The following is a 27,246-nucleotide window of genomic DNA, read 5'->3' on the forward strand; positions in this document are numbered from 1 at the left end:
TAGCGCCTGGCCACCCTGGCCCCTCTCCCTAGCCCACCCGCGTCCCAGCCGCTCGTCCCGCGCCCGCCGACCCCCGGGCCCGCACGCCGCTCGCCCCGACGCCCCTGCTACGCACACCACGCGCTGGTTGCCGCTCACCTCCACGTCCTTCTCCATGCCGGCCACCACCCTGAGCGCCCTGTGCCCCTCGCCGCCCGAGCCCAGCCCCGCCACACCCTCCACGTGGAGCTCCACTCCACCACGCCACCGGCCGGGAATCGTGGCCGCCATTAACGCCGCCTGCCGTCGCCCCGCCCCCTCCCGCCGGCTATAAAAGCTGCCCAAGGCCTGGCCTCCCTCCACTCCGAGCTCGCCGCCCTCTCTCTGCTCCCCTACGCGACGCCCCAACCGCCGTCCGTCCTCGCCGGAGTTCTGCCAAAGCCACCTCCTTGTCCACCGCCGGCGCCCCCTCTCCCGTCACCATCCGCCGAAGGTGAGGGCCAAAATAGGTCCCCCACACCCTCCTCTGCCTCCCCCGCTGCCCTGCCTCGCCGCCGGTGAGCTAGGCCGGCCGGCCCCCCACCGGTTCCCCCTCCTCTCCCCTCACCAAAGAAGAAGGCAAAATTCCCCCCAATTTCGATCTAACCCCCTACTTCTTTCTATTCATGAACCAGCCCTCCCACCTCTCTCAAAGTTATCTCACGAATATGCCCTTCCACCTTCCAGAAATATTCATGAATAGGTCCCTGGTTCTCGCAGTTTAGTCCTAAACCTTATTTTAAGCCCCTAATACACGGTTATCTTGTCATTTGATGCGCCAAACTTCCTCCAATTAATCCCAAATTCGACCACGGCATCCTCCAATACTTCCACCGAGTCATCTCCAAATTTCATGAAAATACTCATTCCTGCTATTTTCCATTCGCGTTCTCTGTTCGAGCTCAACGGGTAAAGCTTTAATTTTCTTTTATTTATTGTGTGCCCAATTTTATTTATTGTTTGCCCGATTGTGTGTGCCGTAGATCGTGGAGAACCCGAGGAGGAGCATGAGGAGGAGTTTGACCACGAGCCCGAGCCCGAAGACCAGCACCGTGAGCAAGAACTCCCGGAAGGCTTTGAGAACGGCAAGTCTAATCTCACCCTTTGATGCATATTTATCCTAGTTTTTCAAACACAACCTATTGTCCTATTTTATAAATTGCATATTGTTTTACCTTTGAAACATGGTTGGATAGCCACCCCTTGATTGTTATGATTATTCCTTGATTGTCCTATAATTATCTCTAAATATGACTTGCTCTGTTTGGATGATAATTACTGCTAGAATGCTTAGGACCTTGTTACTGAATTCAATCATGACTACAATATGTTTCATCAAAGAATAAATGTGTGAGTGTTTTTAAAAGGGAAAATTGGTTTCCGGAAATGAAGGAAAGACATGCTCAGATTAGATGGATGGGTGTTTCTTGTGTGAAATGCCAATAAGTTGGGCTCGTACCTTTGTGGTTGAGCTAGGTTGGGAGATATCCATCTTATCACAAATTAAGGACCGAGTTGATGTGTCATCTTGCCTAACCCAACTATCGTGCAACCACTCGACCGTTGTATGCGGCAACGGCTTAGCATAAATCCCACTAGCTAATCTGTTAGTCATCAGGAGACCTAGCGAGCAACGGGAGACCATGGAGAAGGAATAAGAACTGTGTGAACTTAGATCCCGGTTAAGACCTCGTTGGTAGGTCATTAACCCCTTGGTTGCTTCCGTGTTGGCTAGTCAGGCTTAGCTAAGGTGGGTAATGTCTTTGTTAGGATCTGCACCAACACTAAGGTGATCATGCTGCGGTACCCTACTTGTGGAAAAAGTGTACAACCTCTGCAGAGTTAAAACCTATCCAGGTAGCCGTGTCCACGGCATTGGACGAGTTACGACTTGGTCACATAACTAGTGCTTGGAGATGGATGATTTTTTGTGGCGTGTGTTGGATTTCGGAAGTGTCCGGCAGTTGTGCCGTGAGCTACTGCGGACGGGGAGTCCGGTAGCATTAAAACTTGGATCCTTTGTGTAGGATCAACCCCACTTAATGATTCAGTTACTAAAAGAAATGCTTTGTGAAAACTCTTTTGAAAATGAACCCTTGCATGTGTTAAAATCTAGCTTTATTGCAAATAAACCTTAGCCTTATCCTTGATATATCTTGTGCATATTCTTGATTGTATCCCCCTCCGTGGATGGGGTTGAACTTGTTGAGTAGTTTTTGTACTCACCCTTATTTTGTTGCTTCAGAGGAAGACCCGGACTTTGTCACCGAGGATTTCGAGTAGGAGGTCGCTTCCGCACCCAACGCTGCCTGTGGTGTTGGCCTTTGCAGAATGCTTCCGCTGCCGTGTAGTCCCGAGTGCTGTCTCTTAACAGTAACTTGGCTCGCTGCTGTTATTTATTTACTTATTGTTTCGGCGTGGCTTTCGCGCCCACTCCCTTGGGAGTTGTATGGTTTATGAATCATCTGTTGGATAAATGTGTTATCAGCCTCCTGGGACTGATATTTGTATCACATTTAGTCTCTAATTATATGGGACGCTTCACACAGCAAGGTGCAACCGGCCGTGGAGTCCATGACCTGGTCGATGCGAGGAAGAGGGAAGGGGTCCTTAGGGTAGTGCCTGTTGAGATCGGTGTAGTCGATACGCATTCTCCATTCACCAGTTTTCTTTTTTACAAGGACTGGGTTTGCTAACCAGTCGTGGTGCTTACATTCACGGATGAAACCGGCAGCTAAGAGCTTATTTATTTCTACCTTAATGGCCTCCTTACGATCTTGAGCGAAACAGCAAAGCTTCTGCTTGATCGGCCTTGCTGTCCTGCTCAACTCCAAGGAGTGCTCAGCCGGCTCCCACGGGGCGCCAGACATATCGGATAGTTTCCACGCGAATATGTCTGAGTTGTCCCAGAGGAAGCTGGTGAGCGTATCTTCCTATTTGAGGGAGAGGCCGGCCCCGACGAGGGTCGTCTTGGAGGGGTCTTCCAAGCCAAGGTTGATCTTCTTGACTTGTGGGTCAAGCTGCAGGGCTAGGGGTGTCAGGTCCGCCTCTAGGATCATCAGCTATTTCTGGTCCACCTTCTTAGACTCGGCGAGCATCATGGTGGCATTGGCTGAGTACTCCAAGGTCTCGGCAAGCTGCACGGCTTCCGTGTCACACTTGTAGGATGTCTCAACATCGTCGAAGATAGAAAGGATGTTGTTTGGAGCTTGGCATCTTGAGGATGAGGTAGGTGTGGTTGGGAATCACCATGAACCTTGCCAGCATTAGCCTACCGAAGATGGCATGGTAAGATGTCTTGAAGTTGGCTACCTCAAAGGTGAGGTGCTCGGTGCGGTAGTTTTTGAGGGTACCGGACGTGACTGGCAGGACGACTCTTCCAATAGGATAGGATCCTTTTTCGGGTACGATGCCATAGAATAGATCTTCGCAAGAAAGGAGTCGCTCAAAGTTGAAGTCCATGCGCTTCAGGGTCTCGATGAAGATGATGTTGAGGCCACTGCCACCATCGATCAACACCTTAGAGAGGAGGACACTGTCTATGGTAGGACACACCATGAGCGGGTAGGACCCCGGGTTTGGGATGTGCACCTAGTGATCTTCCCTGGAGAAGGTTATGGGCATCTCCGACCAACGCAAGTACTGGACTGGTGAAACAGAGACGAAGTGCACTTCCCTCTTCTGTAGCTTGTGCTTGCGCCTGCTGTAGAAAACTTTAGGGCCACCGATGATGATGTTGCTCTCTCACTCAGCGTGCTAGAACTCACCGTTGTCGTTTTCGATGCCCTGGTTGGCGTCAGGGTTGCGCTGGTCACGGCGCTCTTCTCTGCGTTGATCGTCGCGGTCGTCGCGGCAGCCGTTGTCGCGACGGCGATTGTTGTTGCGGTCATCGCGGTGGCCGTTGTTGCGACAGTTGTCGTGGCGGTCGTCCTGGCGTGGCCGCTTGTATTCTACTGGAGCACCGAGTTCTTTCTTCAGGATCGAGCAATCTCAGAGATTGTGGCGTGTGTCGTTGTAGACGGGGCATGGAGCGTCTAGAGTATCATCGAACTCCTCCTGGAGGAAGGTTGTTTGTCTTGTAGGGTCGGCTTCAGCGGTGAGGACCTCAGGGGCCCTCTTCCAAGGTTGGGAAGGCTCCAACCTCGGTTGGCGCTGGTGGTCTTGATGGGTCGGCAGTTCATCGTCATCGTTGTGGCGATGCTTGCCATCCTGGAATTGGACGTGCTCGGCCTCATCTGTGTCAGCGTGAAGGTTGATGATTTGCATCTTGTGTCTGACCGTCTTTGGATCAACCTGAAAAATGGTGCGGAACATCGATCTATTCTTGAGGCCGGTGCGGAAGTACTAGATGACATCACGGTCTTCAACGTCGGCCAGCCTATTGCGGTTGTCAAAGAAGCAGTTGACATACTTGTGGAGAGTTTCGATCTTCCATTGGCGGACTTGGCCGAGGTCTTGCGTGCTTCTAGATCGGGCGTATGTAGCCTGATAGTTCTGGGTGAAGGCCCTGGCGAGCTAGCCCCATGTGTCGATGCAGCCTCGTGGGAGACCTTCCAACCATAGGAGAGCTGCGCTTCCTATCACCACTGGGAAGTAGGCGACAATCTAGTCGTAGGTGCCGTGCGCAGCCTTGATCGCGGTGCTATATGTCTTCAGCTAGATCTTCGGGTCACAGCGACCATTGTACTTCTCGTTGATGGCTGGCTTGAAGGTGGGTGGCCACTGGACAACCCTAAGGCGAGGGGTTAACGCAGCAAACCCGTCGATGTCCATGTCGTTGTCCTCCATGAGACGGTAATATACCAGCAGGACCCTGGGGCATGCGCCATTGTCATGCTGGGGTGGGTTGTAGGCATTGTCAGGAAAGCCATAGAGACGTCCGTACTCATTGTGGTGGCATAGCTCCTCATCCTGGCGGTTGCATGCCTCCTGCTCCGCGTCGCGGTCTGGCTGGTTGCCGACCCCTGGAGCGCCGAAGTTGCGGTCGTACTGGGTGCACTGGCGGAGCTCCGCCTCATTCCGCTCCTGGTGGCAGTTGTTGAGCTCACCACGGAGGTCGCGACAGTCATGGAGATTGTCGCGGAGGTCGCGGTCAGGTTGCCAACCAGGCCGGCCGCGGCGTTTGTCGTCTCCTCTTCCGGCGCGGTGACAGTTTTCACGGTGGTGGTTATCTGGTCGGCAATCCTCGTCGTCGGGGTGGTGGTTGTTTCTTTGGGACTACTCCACCTCCTCCTCTTGAATAGGTTCCAGCCAGCCTCCCATGCAGCGACCGTGATCAGCTCGGCTACGATCGGATCTACTCTGAGTAGATCGGTTTTAAAAGTGCCGGGTAGATGTGAATTTGGAGTGTGACGACCGGCTTATTGAGCTTACTAGGGCCTGGGCCCTTTCCTCGATCTAGGCGTTAGTGACACGGATGCGTGCCCAGATTCGTTGTAGTTGCTCCGAGTCCGGGAGGTTCTCTAGGTCGGCGAAAACAACCCCTAGGTTGGCCTGGGGTGTGGCGAAGACGTCGTGGCTGTTTTGCTCGAAGTCGTTCTGGAGGTTGCGCGCCCGCATGGGGTTAGGGCGCTTGCACCGACCTCCAGCATCGCCTTAGTGGACATTGTCATCGCTGTTTGGTTCTGATGGCGGGATGGGTGGTGTACCGGCCGCTGCGGGAGCAGCAGGTGGCTGACAAGCTTGCTCGGCTCATTCCTGCTGGCGCCGGACCGCACGATCGCGGTTCCTAGTGTTGTGGCCTTCCTCTTAGGAGGAAGTTTTGCCATCTTGTGGAGGTTCATTATTGGAGACGAAGACTTCCCGATCTGGTAGGGTGAAGCTTTCATCTTCGCCCTCGTCGTAGGAGTTTGGAGTTAAGGTGAAGTGAGGGACCTAAAACTTTCCGCAGTCCGGAAACTAGGTGGGTTCGGGTGGGTCATCAGATTGGATCAGGAACGACTGCGCGAGTTTTTCGGAAAATACAACAGCCAAGTTCTTGAGGCCAAAAGGAGCATGAGAAGGGCCCTAGCTCGACCTCCCAGAGTGTAAGGCTGACTCAGAGAGGTTGATGCATTCAGCGATGGTGCTGCTGATGCGATCTAGCCCCGTGATTATATCGAAGGGCGTGGGTAAGCGGGTTGCTGGAGGATGTGCGGGACCCTCTTCATGAGAGAAAGGTCACTGACCTGCTGGACGATCGGAGAGATGATCCTTGGGTGGAGACCTTGCATTGCCGATGCAGATTCGACAGAGGCCGAGCTGGTGGTGGACGCCGAGTTGGCAATTGAGGCGGTGGAGTCGGAGTCCATCGACATGCTCCCGAAGCGGAGCTGGATTGGATTGGCAAGGAAGTCCTTCATGCCCTCGGGTAATTTGACATCGGGGCAGGATGCCATCGAGCTTACTAGGGAGGATCTTACGATCACCCCTACCTGGTGCGGCAACTGTCCGATTTAGTGACCGGCAGTCTACCATGGGTTTACCCATGTGCTATATTTATAGGTGGGGGAGATCGTAGGACCAAGAACTCGAATGGTAACATAGGGGCGCAAGGTCTAGACAAGTTCGGGCCTCCGGAGTTAATACCCTACATCATGTGTTCTAGTGGATTGTATTGCTGATCACAGATGCGAAGAGTTCATGTGCCCTCGAGGGGCACCCCTGACCGCCTTATATAAGCTGACGACCTAGGGTTATAAGCGGATAGGATCCAATCCTATTTTTTTGTTAAAAGAAAATCAATCCGTGTCGGTTTACAATGTGTATCCTGTGATATCCGAGCTGAAGCGGTTCGTCCAGCCTCCAAGCTTGGCCAAGCTTGTGCTTCATGGAACTTCATGTCTTGCCCCGCACGTCATGGTTGGGCAGGACCCACTTGTCAGGCTGGTCAGTATCTTGATCAGTGAGGACCTGTGAGTACCTTTATCCCTCGGAACCTTTGCCAGCTACTGTGTAGCCTTGCTCAACGAGGATAACAATAAGAGCTACATGTTTGGTAATGTAGGCAAGGTTGCATCGGGCATGTGCTAGCAAGCTTTCACCTTGCTACTGCGGGAGAGTGGTTTTTGCTAGCCTAACCGAGCAAGGTTTCACTCGCCTCGCTTGGCAAGGCTAAGCAAGCTTGCAAAGATAACCGAACGCGCCCAAAAATTGGATATTTGGGACTATTGCTTGGGCTCAGCAACTTTCTAACACATCGAACCGGATATGTCCTTATCCTCTTTGTTTCAGTCTTCTGTTCACACGAGGATGCTGGACTATTTTGAGATTTAGCTGCCACCTTCAATCCAAAAGATGAAGAGAGTATGTTACTTTACGAGAATAGTTGCGATGGTAGGAAGAAGGCATCTCGTAGTCGTTATGGTTGTTAGGAAGCGAATGTGTTGTAGCTTCTCTACTTCTATCTTTGTAATGATCGTGGATATTTTCGTAAGATCTTTATACAAAAGCATTTATTGGTTAAAAAAAAGCAATGGGATAAACAATAGCCACTCTCGAGAGCTCACTTGAGCAACCGGGATTAAGTACTCCAAGAAAATGATGCGCGACCGAATAGACTGAGGATCGGTTGACAGCGCAATCATATCGAAGTCCAATCAATTTTTTTAAGCTAAGACCAATTAGAAAATTTCCCCCGAATGACCAATTAGATTTTTTTTTTGAAAGCAATGACCAATTAGATTTTGGAGAGACCAGTTCGGTCCTTGGACTTTGCGAGACCTACCTTCCACCTACTGATCGACGCTATTTATTTAACGGCCGTTAGCCGCGCTAGATGGGCTCCAGCGAAGGCCGCCTGCGGTGGGCCCGACTGCCGGCCAACAATACACACACCTGCCTTTTGACTTCTTTTCTTTCTTTTCTCAGCGGGCCGCACGATGCGCTACACACTATAACACAGCGGAAAAAAAAAGGAAATGAAAGACCATCCGCGGCGTGCGTGAGACCCATAAAGATGTGCACTATCAACGACGACTATCACGCGTGCGAGACGCTCGAGCGTGGAGGCCATGTATCGCATATGCTGTAGTTTCGCATCCTGTCACCTTCTACGGTGCGGTCGTGGGCTTTCGCGGGATTTTCGGCCCAAGTAGCGTCGTGGCCCACGTAGCGTCCGCCGTTGTTGACGGTTTCCGTCCGGCCCGACTGATTTCAGCTTTTTTTCCAACCGAAGTTCGTCCCGCTCGGCCCGTCGATTTTTCCCACGCCTCGCCTTCTTTTTTCCTCCACCGGCCCGGTACGGCCCCGCGGCCCAACTGATTTAGCCGCCTTTTTTTTCCCTCGACCGGCCCAATACGAAGTAAATTCAACAAAATTAGTGCAGGTGACAAGATTCGAACAGTTTTTTGGACTACGGAACTTTTTAATAACTAAGGTTTCTTTTTCCCTTTTTTCCCTTTCCGTTTTCGTTTTTCTTTGTTTTCGTTTTCCTTTTCTTGTCTCTTTATTTTATTTTTCTTTCTCTATTCTTTTTATTTTATGTTTTCTTTATTCTCTTTTATTTATTTACTTCCATCCCCTTCTCCTTTTTCCATGTTCTCTTTTCCTTTCCAATCTTCTTCTCTCTTCTTCTTTTCTTTTCTTTATCATTATCCGGTTACACCCATTTATCTCATTTTTTATTTCTTTTTCTCTCTTTTTATTTTGTTTACCTTTTTATTAGCTTAATTCCTATTTTATTTTTCTATTGAAATTTAGATTCTCTTCTATATATTCCTTCTTGTACATAGTTTATCTATTTGTTTCTCATTGATTTTATTTCCTTTCTACATTCCTTTATTTTTTTTACTGCTTCTCTTTTGTATGTTTATGACCATGTGTATATTTTTTATACATTAATTTCTTTAGCGGTAAATTTAAAATTATATTTTAAAATAATTTACTGGATAATGTTATTGCTTAGTATATTTTAATGGATTATAATATTTTATGATTTCTATTTAATTTTTTATAGATTATAATATTTGTTCTATATCGATGATATATTTATTACAGGTGTACAAGTCTTTTTGCATGAGTTTGTATAATGTGTTCGATGAGTACGGTTATTTTGTTAAGTTTATAAAATTTGCTCTTGGTATTTAAATCTGTGCTCTATGAGTTTATATAATCTAGGGGTACACATATTTGTTTTATAAGTTTCTATAATTTTTTCGATGATTAAAACTATTTTGTTCCATAAGTTCATATATTTTGTTCTATGTGTATAAATAATTATTCTATGAGTTTCTATAGTTTGTTCAGTGAGTTCATATAACTTGTTCTCGGAATATGATTTTTTGTTCCATGAGTTCATATAATTTGTTTCAAGTGTATACATTTTATTTATGTGAGTTCACGCAATTTGTTAGATAGTACAAATATTTTGTTCCTTGAGTTCATATAATCTATCCAGATGTAAATATCTTAGGAAAAATTTCCAACCTGATTAAAAAATGGTAAAAAATAAAATTCATCCAAATACCGTTAAGCGGGGTCTTATTTTGAAAATCTCATTCCAAAAACACAACTGTGCAATAAAAATTTAATTCGAATGCTTCGTTTGAGATTTATAATTTTTTTAGTTTGAAACTTTTTTGCATGTGCAATGACATCAGCAACCACATGCAAGCAATTCTCTCTCCATAGACTAAGCACTGTTGTTGCATGTGTACAACAACTTTTCATGGAATCCCTACTCCTATATGCACTCTGGTTGGCTGCTATGTGTGCGATCTCTTGGTTGGGCTGCTACGATCGGGTGGGCCGCCTGCTACTAAACGCGTGGACCACCTTCCTTGAGGCGACATGTGCTGATTTGTGGCCTTAAGTGATACGTAACCGCACCCGACAGCGAGCGCCCGCCCAAGCGCAAGCCAGACAATACAGTCGTGACACTACAGCGCCCGCCCAGGAGCAGCAGTAACAAGAACACCGACAGGCTTTCATTCAACAAACTCCTGCAGAAGCAGTGCCCATGGCACCCATACCACAAGCACTCCGTGTAGGACTGTTTTAGCCTGCGCAGAGCCATGAAGGACACATCGGAACCATCAAGCACCAAAGACAAAGGCAAAGCCAAGGAAGACGAAGACGATAGTGCCGATGGCAAGTTCCAAAACTCGGCCAACACAGTCAACGCCATCTTCGGTGCTATTAAGTGATCCTAGAAGCTCACTCTACGAGTGATAATGTCCATCAAGTCGTGGCGCCCATGTTCCTTAAATGGTCCGAGGTGCCAATTATCTTCTCCAGGATGGATCAGTGGACTAGTTTCTCAGACCGAGGGCGATATCCTCTCGTCCTAGACCCGGTGGTCATAGGCTCTAGACTCACTAAAGTACTCATTGACGGTGGAAGTGGCCTCAATGTCCTGTTTGCCAAGATGCTAAAGAAGATGGGCCTCGACGTCACTGATATGCTTACCTCAACAAACTATCCGTTCTATGGGATCGTCCCAGGCAACACGGCTGTGGCCATCGGACAGGTGGTTTTGCCAGTTACTTTCGGGATCAAAGAACACTACCGGACAGAGTACATCCGGTTCGAGGTGGAGGACTTCGAGACATCATACCACGCTATCCTCGGAAGATCAACATTGGCCAAATTCATGGTCATCTCGCATTATGTGTACTTAATACTCAAGATGTCGGACCTAAGGGAGTACTCTCCCTATGCGAAGACTTGAAGAGGTCGTACGACTATGACACAGAAGCGGTGGAGCTAGCAGCGACTACCCAACTACCCAACTCGATGATGCAAGTCTTCGTTGCATCCAAGAAATTGTCCCCCTTGGTGCCCGAAATTCCATAAAAGAAGTCGGGAGCAACCAAGGTCAAGCCGGTAAGTGAAGTCGACGTCAAAGCCATATTGACCTTGAGACTGGTGATAGCTCCAAGATAGCCTTGATTGGCACAGGGCTTGATCCTAAATAGGGACGGCTCCATCAAATTTCATATACAAGAGGGAAGAGTATAATTTTTCCTTGGCAAGCTCTCTTTCCAGCGCTTCGGCATGGAGCACCGTATCCCCGTACCCCTCCAACATTTCAGACTTGCGACAGGAACGCTGGATTATATCCTACACAACTGAAATCTGTACTCGGGTGCATTTTGAAAATTCATTTGGCTTGACAAGAGAAGACAAGGCATTACCCACCTCCGGATACACGTCTAAATGACGGTGCGTCTCCATCATTGGGGCCACCATCTCTGGCCGTAGCAGAGGGTCATCATTGAGTTGTATATCTTCCAAACGAATCCTCCTAGATGCCGAAGGGTCCACGCCAGCTTCAGGGACATCTGTGCGGCCATCGTCCCCAAAGTTGTGGCCGCCTCAATTTATACTTCTAGCTCAGGGGCTATAGGAGTAGCCATAATGCCAGAGGTAGTTGCCACCTCCTCGGGTACTTGTAGCTCAGGGGCTGGCATCACCATATCAGTTGTGGTCGACAACACCTCCCGCATAAGGGCTGCTACAACAGATGTAGCCTTCGGGGTGGACGATCTACATGTTGCTCTTGAGGCTGGAGGACTGGCTGGGCTGGGGCGACATTCTAAGCTGAGTGGCCATCGCCATCAGTTGCGGATCCAGAGCTAGGCCTTGATAGATCTACATCCAAAGATTTCCTGTACAGACAAGATTTCAGCAAACAGAAACACAATTACGAGTTACGATAAGTACTCAAAGGGGCAGAAGGACCTACCTTGTAGATCTCCTCAACTTCAGTGTTGGCTCACCTGTCAGACACAGAGATTTGTTGGCTGGAGATGGTACTTTTGGCGCGGCCTGCACGGTTGTAAATAGATCCTAGCCAGCCTTAGTTACCACCTCTGCTGTTTGAGTTGTTCTTGCACTAGCAAGGTCCACTACATGTCCAGACGAGTTGTCATCGACAACACAAGGTTATGGATCGTCATCAACAACTATTTCTTCTTCGATGAATAGCGACTTGTCTTGCGCAGCCAAAGCCTCTGCCTTTTCAGCATTCGTCGCCATCTCGAGTATCTGCAAACCACTAGCGTCATCTTGAGTAGACACGGTGGTGATGTTGGAAACATCCCTTGGGAGTACATAATAGTTCAGATCTTATCCTTCCTCATAGGTAATTATCTTGGGAGGAACACCATTTGCAGAAACAGACTTCTTCACGGCCAGTTTTGCAATGACGGTCCACTTTTTCTTTGGCGGTGGTGGGATTGTAGCTTCAAATTCCTCTGTTGTAGAGCGTTTCTTCATTCCGAAGGAAGATCCAGCCTTAGTAGACAGTCAGGCCCTGACTTCATATCGCTCCACAGCATCAGAACTAGTGCCGTTGGAGGACTCGACTACATCCTCCTCTTGATCATCGCCTCTCATAACTTTGCGCGTAAACACGCGAGGAGCAGCGTCACAGATGTCTTCGAACTCAGGAGGTGGAGGTGTGAAAAAAATATAGATCCACATCTTCCTGCACAAAAAGGACAGATTAGCAGAGCAATAATCGCCAAAATTAGTACTCGGGGCCTACAGCCACGGGTACTTACAGGCTTTGGGGGGCGTGCAGCGCTGAATTCCCGTACAATAGTTCCGATCCTGCCCATGTTCTTGAACATTCACTTCAGCCTGACCACTGACCATGACTTCATCTATGCTGATATCATCTGGGGAAAACCTGGATGGATCATCAAGACCAGTGTGCTCATAGCCATAGTGGCATCGCTGCTGCAGAGATTGGATGCGACGCTTCATGAAACTGAATGCTACTCTAATTCTAGTGAGCCCTTCTTACTTTAACATGGAAATCCTATCAATGAGCTCGGGAATTTGGAGGCAATCTCCATGCTTTGGTTCATCAAGCCACCGGTTATTCTAGGAAGGGCGGTGGCTTGTCAATTTGGGTAGTTTTAGATCATAGTTGACGATGTAGCACCATTTTTCCTTCCACCCCACATTGGAATCAATCAATTCGTAGTCCAGATACTGGCTACTCATTGTCTCTCGCATCTGAATTCTAGCTCCTCCGACCAAAAGTGTGTGCTCCTTTGAGGGTTGCGGCTTCACACGGAAAAACTTCCGAAATAACTAAAAATGGGGCCTGTTCCCCGGAAAAGCTTCATAGAAATGCACAAAGGTAGCAGTGTGGAAGATGACATTGGGATTCAGATGGACTAAATCCAACTTGTAATAATCAAGAAGCCCTGGAAGAAATCGCAGGTCGGCAATCCAAGACCTCGCTCGATGAAGTGAGGGAAGATTACCATCTCATTTGGATATGACTCCAACGGGTGAGCATCTCCAAAGGCAAATCTCCAGTGATGAAGCATTGCTCTTGCAATAGCTTCACGGTGACAAGAGCCTTGATGTCTTCTTTGGTGGTTTTCGATGATTTCCAGGCGCATACGACATTAGGTGGAGCGGTTTGGTCGGTCCTGCAATACTTGGGTGCCAGCAACTGAATCTCATTTTCTTGCCAGTCTTCTTCCTCTTCTCACCCTCGACAGTCTTGCATCCAGAGGCTTTCTTCTCCATCCTTATATCACAAGTGTTTTCTCTCGCACACGCTCGAGGGCTTGAGATGGGGAGGGATGGCGGTGGTAGCGCTTGGAGATAGGGCAGTGGCGGCGGCGCTAGGGCTATAGTGCGGAAGTTGAAAGGGCAAATGGCAAGGATAAAATGGAAGGGTTAACTTCCTCCGTTATTTATAACAAAAGTACAGTAAAAACTAGGTAGTGGATCTATTTGGATTAGGGATTCCTAGAAATTAGGAGATCTAATTGATGGTTACTTATTTCCAAGGAGGATTTAAGATTATTTCAAGAGATGGTCACGTTGACTAATGTTTGACCCTTATAGCCACCAAACTAGTCGGCTAAAGGTTTGGGGGCTGTGTGCCACGTGTCCATCGATAAAAAAGTTTTTCTCTGGATTTTAAGGGAAAAAAGTTGCAAATTATAGATTAACCCTCAACCTAATTGTTCGATTCAACCTAAGGCTCGGGGGCTACTCCATATGGAGTGCAACTTTCATTGCAATTCCATATAATATTCAAAGGTTGAATATCACAAGTTCAAGATAATCAAAGCTTGAGCACATTCTAACCTCATGGCAGTCTTCGAGCACCTTTTGAAGATTCAACTAGATGAAATACTTGAAGAGCACCAAAAGTAGTCGGAGAAGGTCAACAAAAGTACTCGGAACTACTGCACTCGACTAAAAAGTACTCGGGGGCTTGTCGTACATACATCTATGGGCCTACTAGAAGGTTTGGACAGTCCCAAATATGGGGCTGGACACCGAGATGCATCTGACATGGAGACCATGGCGTAGGACAACATGATCTATATGGAAAGATAGGAACTAGTCGGGGATTAGGGAAGTACTCGTTGTGAGTATGACTTCTCTAGTTGTATCCAACTACTAATCTTGTAACCAACCGATCTGTAATGCTACCCCCGTGTATATAAGGTGAGGCATGGACCCCCTTTAAAGCAATTCAATATAACCAACACACATGACATAGGGTATTATGCTATTCAGTGGCCCGAACCTATCTAAATTGTGTGTCTACGTTTAACTTCGAGTTCCTGATCTTGACAAGCCCACCAACCAAAACACTACATCGGGCACCTCCCTCGGTAGGTTGCCGGGTCTAAACATCGACAAGAGCCACCAGGCCCGCCCAACTATAGCACGATGATCTGACAGGCAGGGAGTGTTGTGACATTATGGGCGATTTGGCAGAAGGAAAGCAATTATGGAGAATTCTTACCAAAATCCAATGTCTACTCACAACTTCATGAAAATATTTAGAAAAAAGTTCATTTTTGACCATCCAACTATCGCCTCAGTTTAGTTTCGACCATCGAACCGCAAAACCAGGAATCATTGACCACCCAACTATCAAAACCGTTCATATTTGGACATTCGATGGTTCTGATGGGTGGTTTTGCTGACATGGCTGACACATGGCAGTAGGCCCCACATGTCAGCTCATTTTCTCTTCTCTCTCCTCTTTGTCCCTTCCTTCCCCCTCTATCCTCTCTCCTGCCTACTGCTGCTAGAGGCTGGGGGTTGTGCCCCCGTGCGTTGCCGTCGCCGCTTTGGCACACCGGGACGCTATCGCGACCTCACCCCCCTTGCGCTCCCGCCTCGTGTCACACCAGCCCCTTCGCGGCCGCGCTTCCGAGGTGGCGGCGAGGAGCGTGGCTGTTGCTGGCAGTGAGAAGCCTAAGACCCTGGTGCGGAGGTGGTGGGATCTTCTCCGGCTATGAAAGCAGCAGGCGCTTTCAGGGACGCAGCGCACCCAAGCCACCGGAGCTGGAGCCCGAGCTGTCTTTGAGCCTACTGCTCCTACACGAGGCCGGCCCTGACAAGCCGGACAAGCTCGGCAAAAAGTCAGCGCCCGCCCCCGTGCCGTCGCCGATCTCAACCACCGTACCGCCACCGCCGCCCCCACTGTCGTCCCAGTGGCACCAGAGCCTGCCTCCCAAGATCCGCCTCACCCCTTGCCGCCACCTTTTCAGCGATGGGAGGAGTAGAGCCGGAGTACGGCGCGTGGCAGCGGCGGTAGAAGGTGGAGAGGAGCGGGGGCGCACCCCCCCTTGTGGAGGGGATCCGACGTGGAGCGAGCGAGCGAGCGAGAGAGAGAGAGAGAGAGAGAGAGAGAGAGAGAGAGAGAGAGAGAGAGAGACCGGGCGCAGGGGAGGCTGACTCGTGGGAGGCACTGGGGTGGGCAGCTTGCAGCGGCGAAGAGCTGGGCAACCGGTGACGATTTGAGCGAGAAAGAGAGAGGAGAGAAGAAATAGAGGGAGAGGAGAGAGGTGCTGAGTGGTGGGTCCATCGCCACGTGGCATCCACGTCACCAAAACTATCTAGCAAAACCACCAAATAGCCAAATATGAACGATTTTGATAGTTGGGTGGTTAATGATTCCTTATTTTATTTTGTGGTTCGATGGTTGGACCAAACTGAGGTGACAGTTGAATAATTAAAAATGAACTTCTTCCAAATATTTATGGCCAACTTGCTTTTGATTTACTCACTCCGTACTATAAAAGATATGTCCAGATACATTTATGGAAATATAGAATTACATTTTTCATGAAATGGACGAAGTATGATCAATTTACCGGCAGGAGAAGGAGCGCGGAAGGGCAAGTGTCCTGAGTTGGATCCCACCTCCATTGGGAGTGGCTAAGATCAACGTTGACGCGGCTGTCTCAGAAAATTCGAGCCATGGCGTGGTAGCGGATGTGGCCGATACGACAGGTGACTTCTTAAAAGCTTCTGTCACCGAGGGAGAGTCGGAGATATTGGAAGCTCTGCTGGCGTGTAGTGAAGGGATGGCACTAGCAAGTAATCTTCTCCATAGGATTTAGAATGGCCAGCGATCGCGCCAATGTCGTCAAGAGCATCCATGAAAGAAGCAATAGAGCCATAGGGCTTGATTGTCCGAGAAATCAGGACGAGGAAAGGAGGTTTCCAATCTTTTCGAGCTCATCCATGAAGGTCTCGAGCATCGATGCTACGTTTAATGCAATCCATAGTTCTGCTGGCCTGCTCTGCTTCAGGTTAGCCGTATATCGTGCATGTACGCCGTGGACAGCGTACAGCCGTGCATGATCTGATTTTGTTAGACGTTCTAATCAAATGTGGTTTGCTGACATGTGCTTTTGTTTTTTTATTCCTCGTTTTTGGTTGATGGCCTGTTCTCGTTCTTGGGCTTCACTTCTCATTTTGTCCCAAATGCGCATTGGTGTTTTCATTCTCTCATTCTTTTATTTTTCTCTTTTTTTTATGGTTTTTGACTTGACTCTAGTAAATTATTAGTCCTGTAGAAGTGCTGCCCAGTAGCTCCGTGTCGCCTCCCTGGGCGACGGGAGGGGCGACTCCACCGCCCCACGGAAGCCCCCGCCGGCGACCCCCTCCGGCCGCCGCCGCCGCAGCCTGTCGAGCGGCGGCGGCGGCCCGCGACGGCGCCGAAGCCGGTCCCCTCGCACCACATCTCCTCCCCCTTCCCCATGTTCTCTTTCTCACTGTGTTGGGCTTGGAGCTCCAGTAGCGCCCATGGCAATGGCGGCCGGCCAAGGCAGCGGATCCAGGGTCTCCTAGGCCAGATCCGGTCCCTACTCTACCGGATCTGGGGTGCCGGCGACGGGACGGAGACGTGACTGCCGGCGGTGGTGGGTCTCCTGTTCCCCGTTCGGGTGCGAGAGCAGCCATGCCCGAGCATGGCACCCGGACTCGGTGCATCCACGGTGCTTGGTTTCGGCGTGGGGCTGGTCGTGCCCGTGCCCCGGGTCGGCGGTGGCAGGGCTCGAGCTCGCAAGGCCGGCGGTGGCGGGGTCGAGCTCGACTGGCTGCGGCGGGGCACGAGCTCGCCCGGCCGGTGGAGACGTGGCTGTGCAACCAGCACTTGGCCAAGAGCCCCCACGGCCTCAGCGCCGCTCTCGAGGTGCCCGACGGTGCGAGGGGTCGGCGTCCTGCCGCTCTTTCAAGCCGTGCTCCCCAGCTTCTCTTCAAGGGAAGCGAAGGCTCCCCGTCATTCTCAGTGCCTGCGCTGCGCCGATGGGTCGGGAACTCGCCGGGAGAAATCCTAGCCCGGCGTTATGCCGGTGCCGACAACAGCGACACCTACAGGTGCCGTTTCCTCCATGGAGGTGTTGTTTCGAGGCGTTCCCGCCCACATGTTGGTATGGCCGCGCTTGCGCTGGTTGGAGTGACGCCGGTTGGGATGGTTCGGTCAGGATAAATCCTAGCCCCGCTTTGGCCGGTGCCGTCACCAACAACGCCCTCAGGCGCCGTGGTCCTCCTTGGAGGTGATGACGAGATCACCCATCCCGAACTACTGTCGTCCGCCATGCCGCAAAGCTGGTTCGTTCTGCTTGGTGTTCTTATACCTTCCTCCTCCTTACTGTTCGTTGGCGAGGCTGTCATTGGCTGTTTGCCGCCGGCGTGATTCGGTGAGCATCCTCTCCTGGGGCCTCTATTTCGTCGATGCTCTCTTTGTTGATGGTGTCAGAAAATCAAATGTCGGGTGGTGTATCCACTGCTTCTGCTATTCCCCCTCAAGGATTCCTCCCCTTGAGCGGCGTTGAATGGTGGTACGTGGAGCTCGGATGTGCTGGAGGTGGCACCGTCAGCTCCAAGGGAGGTCTTCATTTTCCGGTAAGCTTTGGCTTGCGCGTCCTTTCGCCGCTCTAAGTCCCCTTCCTGCTGCGCGGTCACTCAGATGGAGGGCAGCAGCGGGATGGCGTAGCTACGAGGGGTGGGGCAAGGTGCAACGGTCACAGTGTAACCGGCAAGTACGTTGTTCGGTGGAGGTGCAAATCGGTGATCAATGGTTGTCTTTCGGTTGTGACATGTTTTGTCTTTGAATTGTCTGCAAGTTGTGTTCCTCCCGTTCCTCTGTTGTACTCTGGTGTTGTATCTACCCCGTCCCCTTCTACTTCCATCCTAGCTCTTGAAGCCACTGTAACCGCACAAATGTTGTACCATGGCCGGCTTGCCGACATATGTGGTAATATAATTCAGGTGGGACTCTTCGTCCCCCGGTGATCCGTCAAAAAAAAAATTAGTCCTGTAATTTTTTAGCCACTCAGACAGCACCATAACTTCATATCACTGTTACAATCAATTCCATGTAATTTTAACTAGTTTTAGCCAAACAATAATAAATAGTTAGGTGCCCTATTGACATGTGGTTCAAAGAGCAGCTATGCACTCAAGCAACTTAAGTTAAACATTGATATACACGTGCTTGCTGAATAAAAAAATTAAAGTTACGTTGATTTATACAAGTTTGGGGCTGCATTTGACCTACTGACACGCACTGCTATTGTTAGGGGTTAATTTGGAGCAAGCATTTTGGACTTCCGAATTCCTATCATCATAACAACTGGTCGTGTGCAGTGTCTTCATTTGAAACCGCGGTAAGTTCTCTGTTCCGCGTTTGCGGCTTCTACTGAACGACTAAAGCAGCCTTCTTATTTGCGTTCAATCACTGTCTTCTGCTACAGCGAAGCCGTGATAATCACCGCGCGTTAATCTTCTTATTAGTGCTAGTAGCGTATAAGGACGATGTCATTTGTCAAGCCCTGACTGCCTGCCTGCGCGCGGCCGGCCGGCCGGTTGCACCAGACCACTTGTTCGCTCGCTCTAGTATTTCTCGCCCGTTGCCCCTCGGCCGGCCGGAGCCCGGAGGCATGCGGCATATGCTCTAGGCTCTGCCGCGGTGCCGCCTACGCCTCCCTCGTCTCCTCCTCTTCCTTCCTCTCGTCTATCTCCCTGCGATCAGTGATCACTCGTCTCCATAACTGAGGATACAAGTACCAGGTAATTACAAGCATCTCTCTCTCTCTCTCTCTCTCTCTCTCTCTCTCTCTCTCTCTCTCTCTCTCTCTCTCTCTCTCTCTCTCTCTAAGCATGTTCGATCCATGGACCATGTCCGGTGCAATTCTTGCCTTCTTGCGCTGATTTGGATTCGTTCAAGCTAGTGCCATCCCATGATCAAGAAGAAGCAGTTGCTCCTTTTTTTTTTCCAAACTACGAAAACGGAGCGGTTGCTCGACACGACATACTTGCATGGTAGTTACCCCACGAATTATGTTTTCCAGAGTGATCAAACTCTTGTGGTGATCTTTGGGCTAATTGAACCGTTGATAGTCTTTCAGTTTTTGTTTTTTTAGCTTTCTTTTAGATATAATAAACGAAGAAAATATTATAGTTTGGTCAGGTTTTCCACAAAGGAAAACATATCAACAAATATCGTTGCCTGAGAATAATCGTCCTGTACATTTTCTGACTAGAGACAAAAGTCAGGATTGCCGCCCACGCGTTTGATGGAAGAGACTGCAAGAACCGGCGACGATCGCAGGACTTGACTGGGGGCGCCTGGTCCTGCACGGCGTACACTTGGCCTTTCCAGGTGTTGCATTCTTGTATCTTTCATAGCTACAGACTAGTACCACTTCTGAACAATGGGCACATGCCACTGGTTTTGAATTTGATATGGTCAACCGTAGAGACGGCCGGCAACTTCCTTTTGCTTTCAGTCCGTAACCATACCCAGTCCATGTGCTCAGATTTCAACTGAATAATGATAGAGAGAGAGCGAACTTAGCTGAATTCGTATTTTCTGTTCTTGGTGTGCTCTGAAAAGTTGACTTATAATAGTACACTTGAATTCCGTAACAGGAAAATTGATCAAACTGGAGGAATAACATCTAGTGCACTGGCACGTGCTATCCGGCCTGTACCTTGACCAGAAGGGGAGGATAAAGAGTAGAGGGCTCCTAATATCCCATTGAAGCCAAGGTATGGTGTGACTGTGATCGCCACAGCAGCAGAGAAAAGGCAACCAAAGATGTGGATGACAAATAAGCTCGCCACTACAGTTTCGATTACATTCTTCTCTCTGGTGATTGTGCGGTATTTGATAGTGAACAGCCCAACTTCAGGGATATCTCAGTATCAAATCCTCCACACAAACCCCCTCGAATGGTTCAACAGCCCAGTGGCTGCACAAGAAACCACTCCAGAAGCAGCAGCAGCAAATGCTTCAACTTCAAATAGCTTGGATTTTGGGAACATCTCTCCTGAAGTGTTTCAGTGGCTAGACACATGGAATCAGATGAAGCAACTAACCAACATCACCAATGGCCTTCCTCATGCAAGCGAGGCGATCAACGATGGGAGAACTGCATGGGAAAACTTGACAACATCAGTTCACAATGCAAAATCCCAGCACAGAGAAAAAGAGAGGCTCTGCCCATACTCAATTCGCAGAATGGACGCTTCCAAGTTGGAGACCGATTCTTTCACCATTGAAGTACCTTGTGGGCTGATTGTAGGTTCTTCGATCACTCTTATAGGCACTCCTGGAGTCCTCTCTGGTAACTTTTGGATTGATCTTGTCGGGACAGCACTTCCAGGGGAATCTGAAAATCCTATTGTACTGCAGTACAATGTCCATTTAAATGGTGATAAAATTACTAAAGATCCAGTCATAGTGCAGAATACCTTCACTGGGAACAATGGCTGGGGAGTTGAGGAACGCTGCCCCAGCACTAACTCTCACAATGCAACTGAAGGTACTTCAAACTTACTTATCTCTTGCATACAAGAGCTAATATCCTTGCACACTACTGATGCAACATCTTCTACAGTGGACGACTTGAAGAGATGTAATGCAATGGTGGGCAGAGAAGACAGGGACATAATGAACTCAAAACATCATGCAGCTGCCAAGAAACATAGAGAACCAAGCACATATTTTCCATTTAAACAGGGATACCTTGCTATTGCAACCCTCCGTGTAGGATCGGAGGGGATCCATATGACAGTAGATGGAAAACACATCACTTCATTTGCATATAGAGCGGTAACTTTCTTGCATGTGGATCATAAAAAAAAACTGATATAAGACCAATCCTAACTAACTGGTGCTTCTGTTTTTAGGGGTTGGAACCTTGGTTTATTACTGAAGTGATAATTTCTGGTGATTTTAAACTTGTAAGTGCGATTGCAAGCGGCTTGCCCACATCAGAAGACTTGGAGAACTCTAATGTTGAAATGCTGAAGTCACCACCTATTCCAGATGGCAAAGATGTCGACCTTCTGATTGGCATCTTTTCAACAGCAAACAACTTCAAGCGTAGGATGGCAATTAGAAGAACATGGATGCAATATGATGCAGTGCGCCAAGGAGCAGTAGCAGTACGTTTTTTTGTTGGCCTGGTGAGACACACACAAAAAATAAGTTTAATATACAGTAAACTAACAAGAGTTATCTACCATACTAAGATTCTTTCTCATTTTGTTTTATAAAGCATACAAACCTCATGGTAAACGAGGAACTCTGGAATGAGGCACGCACATATGGTGACATCCAGGTGTTGCCCTTTGTTGATTACTACAGCCTGATAACATGGAAGACACTAGCAATATGCATCTATGGGGTAAACACTATCATCATTAAGTTAAACTTCTCCATTCCCTGCTTCTCGTGTTTCATTGTGCTTAACTGTGATTTGTTTGATCAGACCACTGCTGTATCAGCCAAGTATGTGATGAAAACAGATGACGATGCTTTTGTCCGTGTAGATGAGATCCAATCCACAATAAAGCAGCTTAATGTTAGCAACGGGCTACTTTATGGTCGCATAAATTCTTACTCAGGTCCCCACAGAAATCCTGAAAGCAAATGGTACATAAGCCAAAAGGTAAATTATTCACATAAAATGCTCCTCCCTGAAAAGTAAAATAAAAACAATTATTGTAATCCATTTCAATGTTAAGTTCAGACTCAGTGAAATAATTTAGTTGCCCTAGGGCATTTATGCAGGTTGATTTGATGAAACATACTGCCGTTGTAACAGAAACACTTCTGATGTAAATGTAAATGCCAACATTTCTGATGTGTTTTGCAGGAATGGCCTGAAGAGAAATACCCACCTTGGGCTCATGGACCAGGATATGTGGTCTCCCAAGACATTGCAAGGAAAATCAACACTTGGTATAAAGCAAGACATTTAAAGGTATGTCTATTCAAGTGCAAACATAACATGTGACTTATACATACTATATGGGAAATTTAGCTTATACATCCCTCAAGCAACAAAACAAACCATCTGAAGGCATACTTCTTTGCATACCAGAATGAGCTGTACTATCTCTACTAAACAAAAGCTACCTTACGTAAGAGCAACTCAAATTATAAGCTTATAAACAAGTGATTCAAAGTAACCCGGTTCAGAAAAGCAAACATAAACAGAGAAGCCTGGTTAAGTTCAGACAAGCTGCCCACATTTCAGCTTGCTGTTCACAAAATATTCTGCTTGAATATCACAGCAAGTGCCAATTCGCTCCAGCTTCTAGTCCTGCAATATCAGATTATTTCAACTCTACTTAATGCCTACTTCTTGTTGTCTGATGTGTTCTGGGGCTAAATCATATACTATCCACACCCAAATGATTCTTTGCAGATGTTCAAACTAGAAGACGTAGCAATGGGCATATGGGTCAATGATCTGAAGAAGGATGGATTACCAGTCAGATATGAAACAGACACAAGAATTAACGCTGAAGGCTGCAATGATGGGTACATTGTTGCTCACTACCAAGAACCAAGAGATATGCTGTGCCTGTGGGAGAAGCTCCTAAGGACACATCGAGCAGGATGCTGCAATACTGACTAATAGAGAAGGAATTTTGATGCTTTGGTCTGATCTACTTATCAGGTCACTCACTATTTTTTTAATGACGACAAAGAAGTCTTAACATCCTCCTCATTTTCTGGTGTCCAACACTATTGTAAATTATGAATTCAGTGAATTACACAGATGAAGCTAGTTCGCCTCATCTCAGCTTACCCTCGTTCCAGAGCATCTTTTTTAGGGTGCTAAAAATTGGGAGAATTTCAATTGTTCTATTCTGTCACTTCTAATGGTATAGTACATGAAAACTCAAGGTGTAAAAACTACTTGCAGTCTGAGGGCATATTTTACCACCAAACTACAATGATAAAGCGTGACAGTCTTTCTGAGGCTTTGAGAGATCAGAGACACTGATTAACCGTAACAATTGAGAACTTTAGCCAGGTTAGAATTTCTGACAGGCATAATCAAGTATTCCAAAATTAAATCATGCAACAGTTGCATTTACAGGATCCAGTGGAAACCCCTTTTTCATAACAACAAACAGTATTATGCCTCTCCTAAAGCAATAGCACCAAAAAGGAAAAAAAAAAGAAGCAAAAGTGCTATTGCAAAACTCAACCAGATGGTTACCGCGCACCTATGTTCATGGAGATCCATGGCTGTTCATCACTGCCCTTTGTTCTCCAACAACTCATGCATCAAGCCCATTCTTCCACCACGGCAAGTGGAGGAAACTTTGCTGCATGTATGATACTGTACAAGTGATTATCCGTTGAGCCATTCAATCAGGCGACATTTCCATGCCTATCTCCTGGAGAACTTCAATCAGCCTTACAGTTAAGGCTGAGCTTGAAATGACATGTGAAACATAGTCTATGCCCCAAATTGTTGCTGGTGCCATTTGTGTCTTGGTGATGTTTGTGGGTGGTAATCTTGTTTAACTGAAGCCGAACTGAAAGCACTGCCTTTCATACATTACAGTTATCAAGCACACAGTGCTTCTGAATGCAAGCTCACAATCTCGCCTTGGTGTCGGACAACGTCGCATTGATCAGCCGCTCCCTGAACTCGTCATCGTTGCTTGTAAGCATATCCTTGAGCGACATTTTGATGCCTCTATCCCTCAACGCCTCGTGCCTCGGCCTGATCCTCCCCTCCAAACTGAATGCAAAGTAGTGCGGGAACTCGGCTAGCTCCGCAGCAGGGTCCCTCCCCATGCGCTCAGCGAGGAACTGCAGCTTAGGCGTGAGGTTGGTCTCTATCCCGTAGGAGAGGATGGCTGGCGCACGCCTGAGAACCGCGCAGACGGCGGGGTCGGGGAGCCCAGTGGCATCACGGAGGAAGAGGAGCTTGGGGAGGAGGGTGCGCTCGACGGAGAACGCCAGGAGCAGCGCGGCGGCGAGCGGGAGCGGCTCCCGGAGGAGCGCGACGCGGCGGCGGAGGAAGAGGAGGGCGGGGTGGAGCGTGTCGGGCACGGACGCGGCGAGGAGGCGCGGGGACCGGACCACCGCGGCGCGGAGGAGCGGCGGCGGGAGCGGCGCGTCGGCGGAGAGGAAGCGGAGGGGCTCGCCGGGCGGGGAGGTGAGGAGGGACGGGAACGCGGAGAAGACGCGCGCAGCGTCGCGGGCGGAGAGGCCGTGGGATGCGAGGAGGCGGAGGGAGTCGCGGAGGAGCGGCAGCGGCGCCGAGCGGAGCGCGGGGTTGGCGGCGAGGAGCGGGAACGGGTCCAGGTGGAGCTCGGACGAGAGGAAGTGGAGCTTGCGGCGGAACTCCACGCCGCGGCCGCCGCCGCCGGTGGCGACGTGGGGAGAGGGGGCGGGTGGCGGGAGGCGCGTGCGGGCGAGCATGGCGGTGGCGGAGTTTGGCTGGGGTTTCGGTGGAGGAAGACCGACGGCTGCGGTGCGTTATCCACAGCGTCGTTGTACCACTGCGAGGGGAGGAACGAACTCTGTGGCCGGAGAGCCATCCATTCGTGCGATGGACGGTACTGATTGAGTGCTCTGGAAATTTGAAGGCTGGATGATTCGTGCAGGGGGAGACGTGGCAGGAGGCTGACTCGGCCTGCGTGGTCAACTCCGCTTGCCGTCGGTCTCCGACACTCCGACTCGGACATGCTCTTCCCTCGCGTTTCGCCATGTCCGACTCCGAGCTGCTCGCGAAGCGGCTCCCGGCGCGCTCAATAAAAGGCGCCTGGTGGCCTCCAACTTCTCCACAGGCCAAAACGAACGCTGTGTTCCAGACTTCCAGACATGACGACTGTGGCTCGCATCCTGCTCTCCGTGTTAGTGGCGCTCCTCCTCGTCGCCGGCCCGTGCCACGCAAGGCCAGCGCCGCAACACACTACAGCCAAGTCGGCGGCGAGTGCGAAGGCGGCGGTGGACGGCATCACGGCCATCTACAACTTCGGCGACTCCCTGTCGGACACCGGGAACCTTCTCCGCGAAGGCGGCGCCACCGGCGTGCTGCATCACACCACGAGCCTCCCTTACGGCTCCGCCATCGGCGGCGCCACGGGGCGGTGCTCCGACGGGTACCTCATGATAGACTTCCTCGCCAAGGACCTCGGCCTGCCGCTGCTCAACCCGTACCTCGACAAGGGCGCCGACGACTTCACGCACGGCGCCAACTTCGCCGTCGCCGGCGCCACGGCCCTTGACGCGGCGGCGCTCGCGACGAGAGGGGTCTCCGTACCCCACACCAACAGCTCCCTCGCCGTCCAGCTGCAGCGGTTCAAGGACCTCATGAGCGCCACCACCCGGTCCCCGCAGGAGGTCCGCGAGAGGCTGGCCCGCTCGCTGGTCATGGTCGGCGAGATCGGCGGCAACGACTACAACTACGCCTTCGCGGCGAACAAGCCAGCGGCCGGCGGCGCGCACAACCTCTACAACTTCGGCCGCGTCGCGACCGGCGTGGTCGAGGCGCTGGCGCTGGTCCCGGACGTGGTGCGGTCCGTGACGGGCGCGGCCAGGGAGCTCCTCGACATGGGCGCGACGCGGGTGGTGATCCCGGGCAACTTCCCGCTGGGGTGCGTGCCGAGCTACATGTCCGCGGCGAACGAGGCGGACCCGGCGGCCTACGACGCCAACGGCTGCCTCGCGGCGCTCAACCTCTTCTCCCAGATGCACAACGTGCTGCTGCAGCAGGGCATCCGGGAGCTGCGCAGGTCCTACCCGGCAGCGACGATCGCCTACGCCGACTACTTCTACGCGTACGTGCGGATGCTGCGGGACGCCGGCAAGACGGGGTTCGACGAGGGGGCGGTGACCAAGGCGTGCTGCGGCGCCGGCGGCGGCAAGTACAACGTCGACATGGACCGGATGTGCGGCGCGCCGGGCGCGTCGGTGTGCGCGAGGCCCGACGAGCGCATCAGCTGGGACGGGGTGCACCTGACGCAGCATGCGTACAGGGTCATGACCGACTTGCTCTACCACAAGGGATTCGCATCCCCGGCGCCTGTAGAGTTCCAGCGTTCCTGAAGATCGGCAGGAGTCCTTCGTTAGATCCACTGTTGTTGGTGTTTCGAATTTTGTATACTTTTCACTTAGTTAGTCTTCCACCTTTGTTTTCTGTTGTAAATAATAAAGTTAAAAGCAACCTGTGTATATTCAGTTGACTCGCCAGCTCAAGAAGCATGTAATTTCTCACATTTGCTTCACTGGTTACACGAGTGCATCTCCTTTCCTCCATATGTGCTGTTGCAGGGCATATTTTGGTCGCCAGTAAATTTATGCGCTACAAAACCTTACGATTAAAATCAATTACAATGAAATCAACTTCATATAATCATATTAGACCACTTTGTTCCACAACTTGGAGCCCTTCTCTCAAATGCCGTTGGACAACTTTGTTGCACCACCGTCAACCACAAAGGGCCATCAAAGGCTGCAACGTCAACCACAAGTTACCAGCCTATTTAATGGATAACCACATAAAACAGTAAGCCCCGATAAACGATATCTTAAAACTTCTTCATAAACAACAATCCACTATCATTAATACCTGAGACCAATAGGTTTCCGGCGGGTGTGATTTGTGTGCTGAATGAAGTCCAGCATCCTACGTGCAAATTTACTCATGCATGTCATATGTCCTGTGAAGCCACTCCCCTTGATCATCTTATTTATGCTTT

At 49.9% G+C, this 27,246-nt stretch overlaps 3 protein-coding genes across 5 annotated transcripts; 2 read left to right on the plus strand and 1 right to left on the minus strand.

The window, feature by feature from the left end:
• Positions 1 to 20,060: 20,060 nt before the first annotated feature.
• Positions 20,061 to 25,071, minus strand: LOC101768166 (transcription termination factor MTEF1, chloroplastic). Of its 3 annotated transcripts, none has more exons than XM_022826411.1 (4): positions 23,755 to 25,071; positions 21,798 to 22,152; positions 20,793 to 21,693; positions 20,061 to 20,657 (listed from the first exon to the last, which is right to left on the minus strand). In XM_022826411.1, the coding sequence occupies exon 1, from the start codon at positions 24,962 to 24,964 to the stop codon at positions 24,131 to 24,133; it is 834 nt and encodes a 277-aa protein (XP_022682146.1). In that variant the 5' UTR covers positions 24,965 to 25,071; the 3' UTR covers positions 20,061 to 20,657; positions 20,793 to 21,693; positions 21,798 to 22,152; positions 23,755 to 24,130. The 3 variants fall into 3 exon arrangements, with proteins under 3 accessions (XP_022682146.1, XP_012704321.1, XP_022682144.1); XM_012848867.2 differs by having other exon boundaries at positions 20,735 to 21,693; XM_022826409.1 differs by having other exon boundaries at positions 20,735 to 21,693; positions 21,798 to 22,209.
• On the plus strand, positions 20,324 to 23,389 carry LOC101769109 (beta-1,3-galactosyltransferase GALT1). The gene is made up of 7 exons (XM_004952822.4): positions 20,324 to 21,050; positions 21,126 to 21,340; positions 21,418 to 21,696; positions 21,789 to 21,917; positions 22,002 to 22,181; positions 22,389 to 22,496; positions 22,944 to 23,389. Exons 1-7 carry the CDS (start codon positions 20,324 to 20,326, stop codon positions 23,154 to 23,156), a joined length of 1,851 nt encoding a protein of 616 aa, XP_004952879.1. The 3' UTR covers positions 23,157 to 23,389.
• A 274-nt stretch (positions 25,072 to 25,345) lies between the features above and the next one.
• Positions 25,346 to 26,740, plus strand: LOC101769512 (GDSL esterase/lipase At5g45910-like). The gene has a single exon (XM_004952823.3). It carries the CDS (start codon positions 25,367 to 25,369, stop codon positions 26,591 to 26,593), a length of 1,227 nt encoding a protein of 408 aa, XP_004952880.1. The 5' UTR covers positions 25,346 to 25,366; the 3' UTR covers positions 26,594 to 26,740.
• The last annotated feature ends 506 nt before the right edge of the window (positions 26,741 to 27,246 follow it).

This window comes from Setaria italica, chromosome I (genome assembly GCF_000263155.2).
Source record: "Setaria italica strain Yugu1 chromosome I, Setaria_italica_v2.0, whole genome shotgun sequence".
Lineage (NCBI taxonomy): Eukaryota > Viridiplantae > Streptophyta > Magnoliopsida > Poales > Poaceae > Setaria > Setaria italica.

Excerpts from the sequence above, each read along its gene's own strand:
- LOC101769109 (XM_004952822.4), top strand. The coding sequence starts at position 20,324 with ATGTGGATGACAAATAAGCTCGCCACTACAGTTTCGATTACATTCTTC. Across the intron at positions 21,697-21,788 it reads TACGTTTTTTTGTTGGCCTG|CATACAAACCTCATGGTAAA; the intron begins GTGAGACACACA and ends TGTTTTATAAAG. Across the intron at positions 22,497-22,943 it reads ATAAAGCAAGACATTTAAAG|ATGTTCAAACTAGAAGACGT; the intron begins GTATGTCTATTC and ends GATTCTTTGCAG.
- LOC101768166 (XM_022826411.1), bottom strand. The coding sequence starts at position 24,964 with ATGCTCGCCCGCACGCGCCTCCCGCCACCCGCCCCCTCTCCCCACGTC.
- LOC101769512 (XM_004952823.3), top strand. The coding sequence starts at position 25,367 with ATGACGACTGTGGCTCGCATCCTGCTCTCCGTGTTAGTGGCGCTCCTC.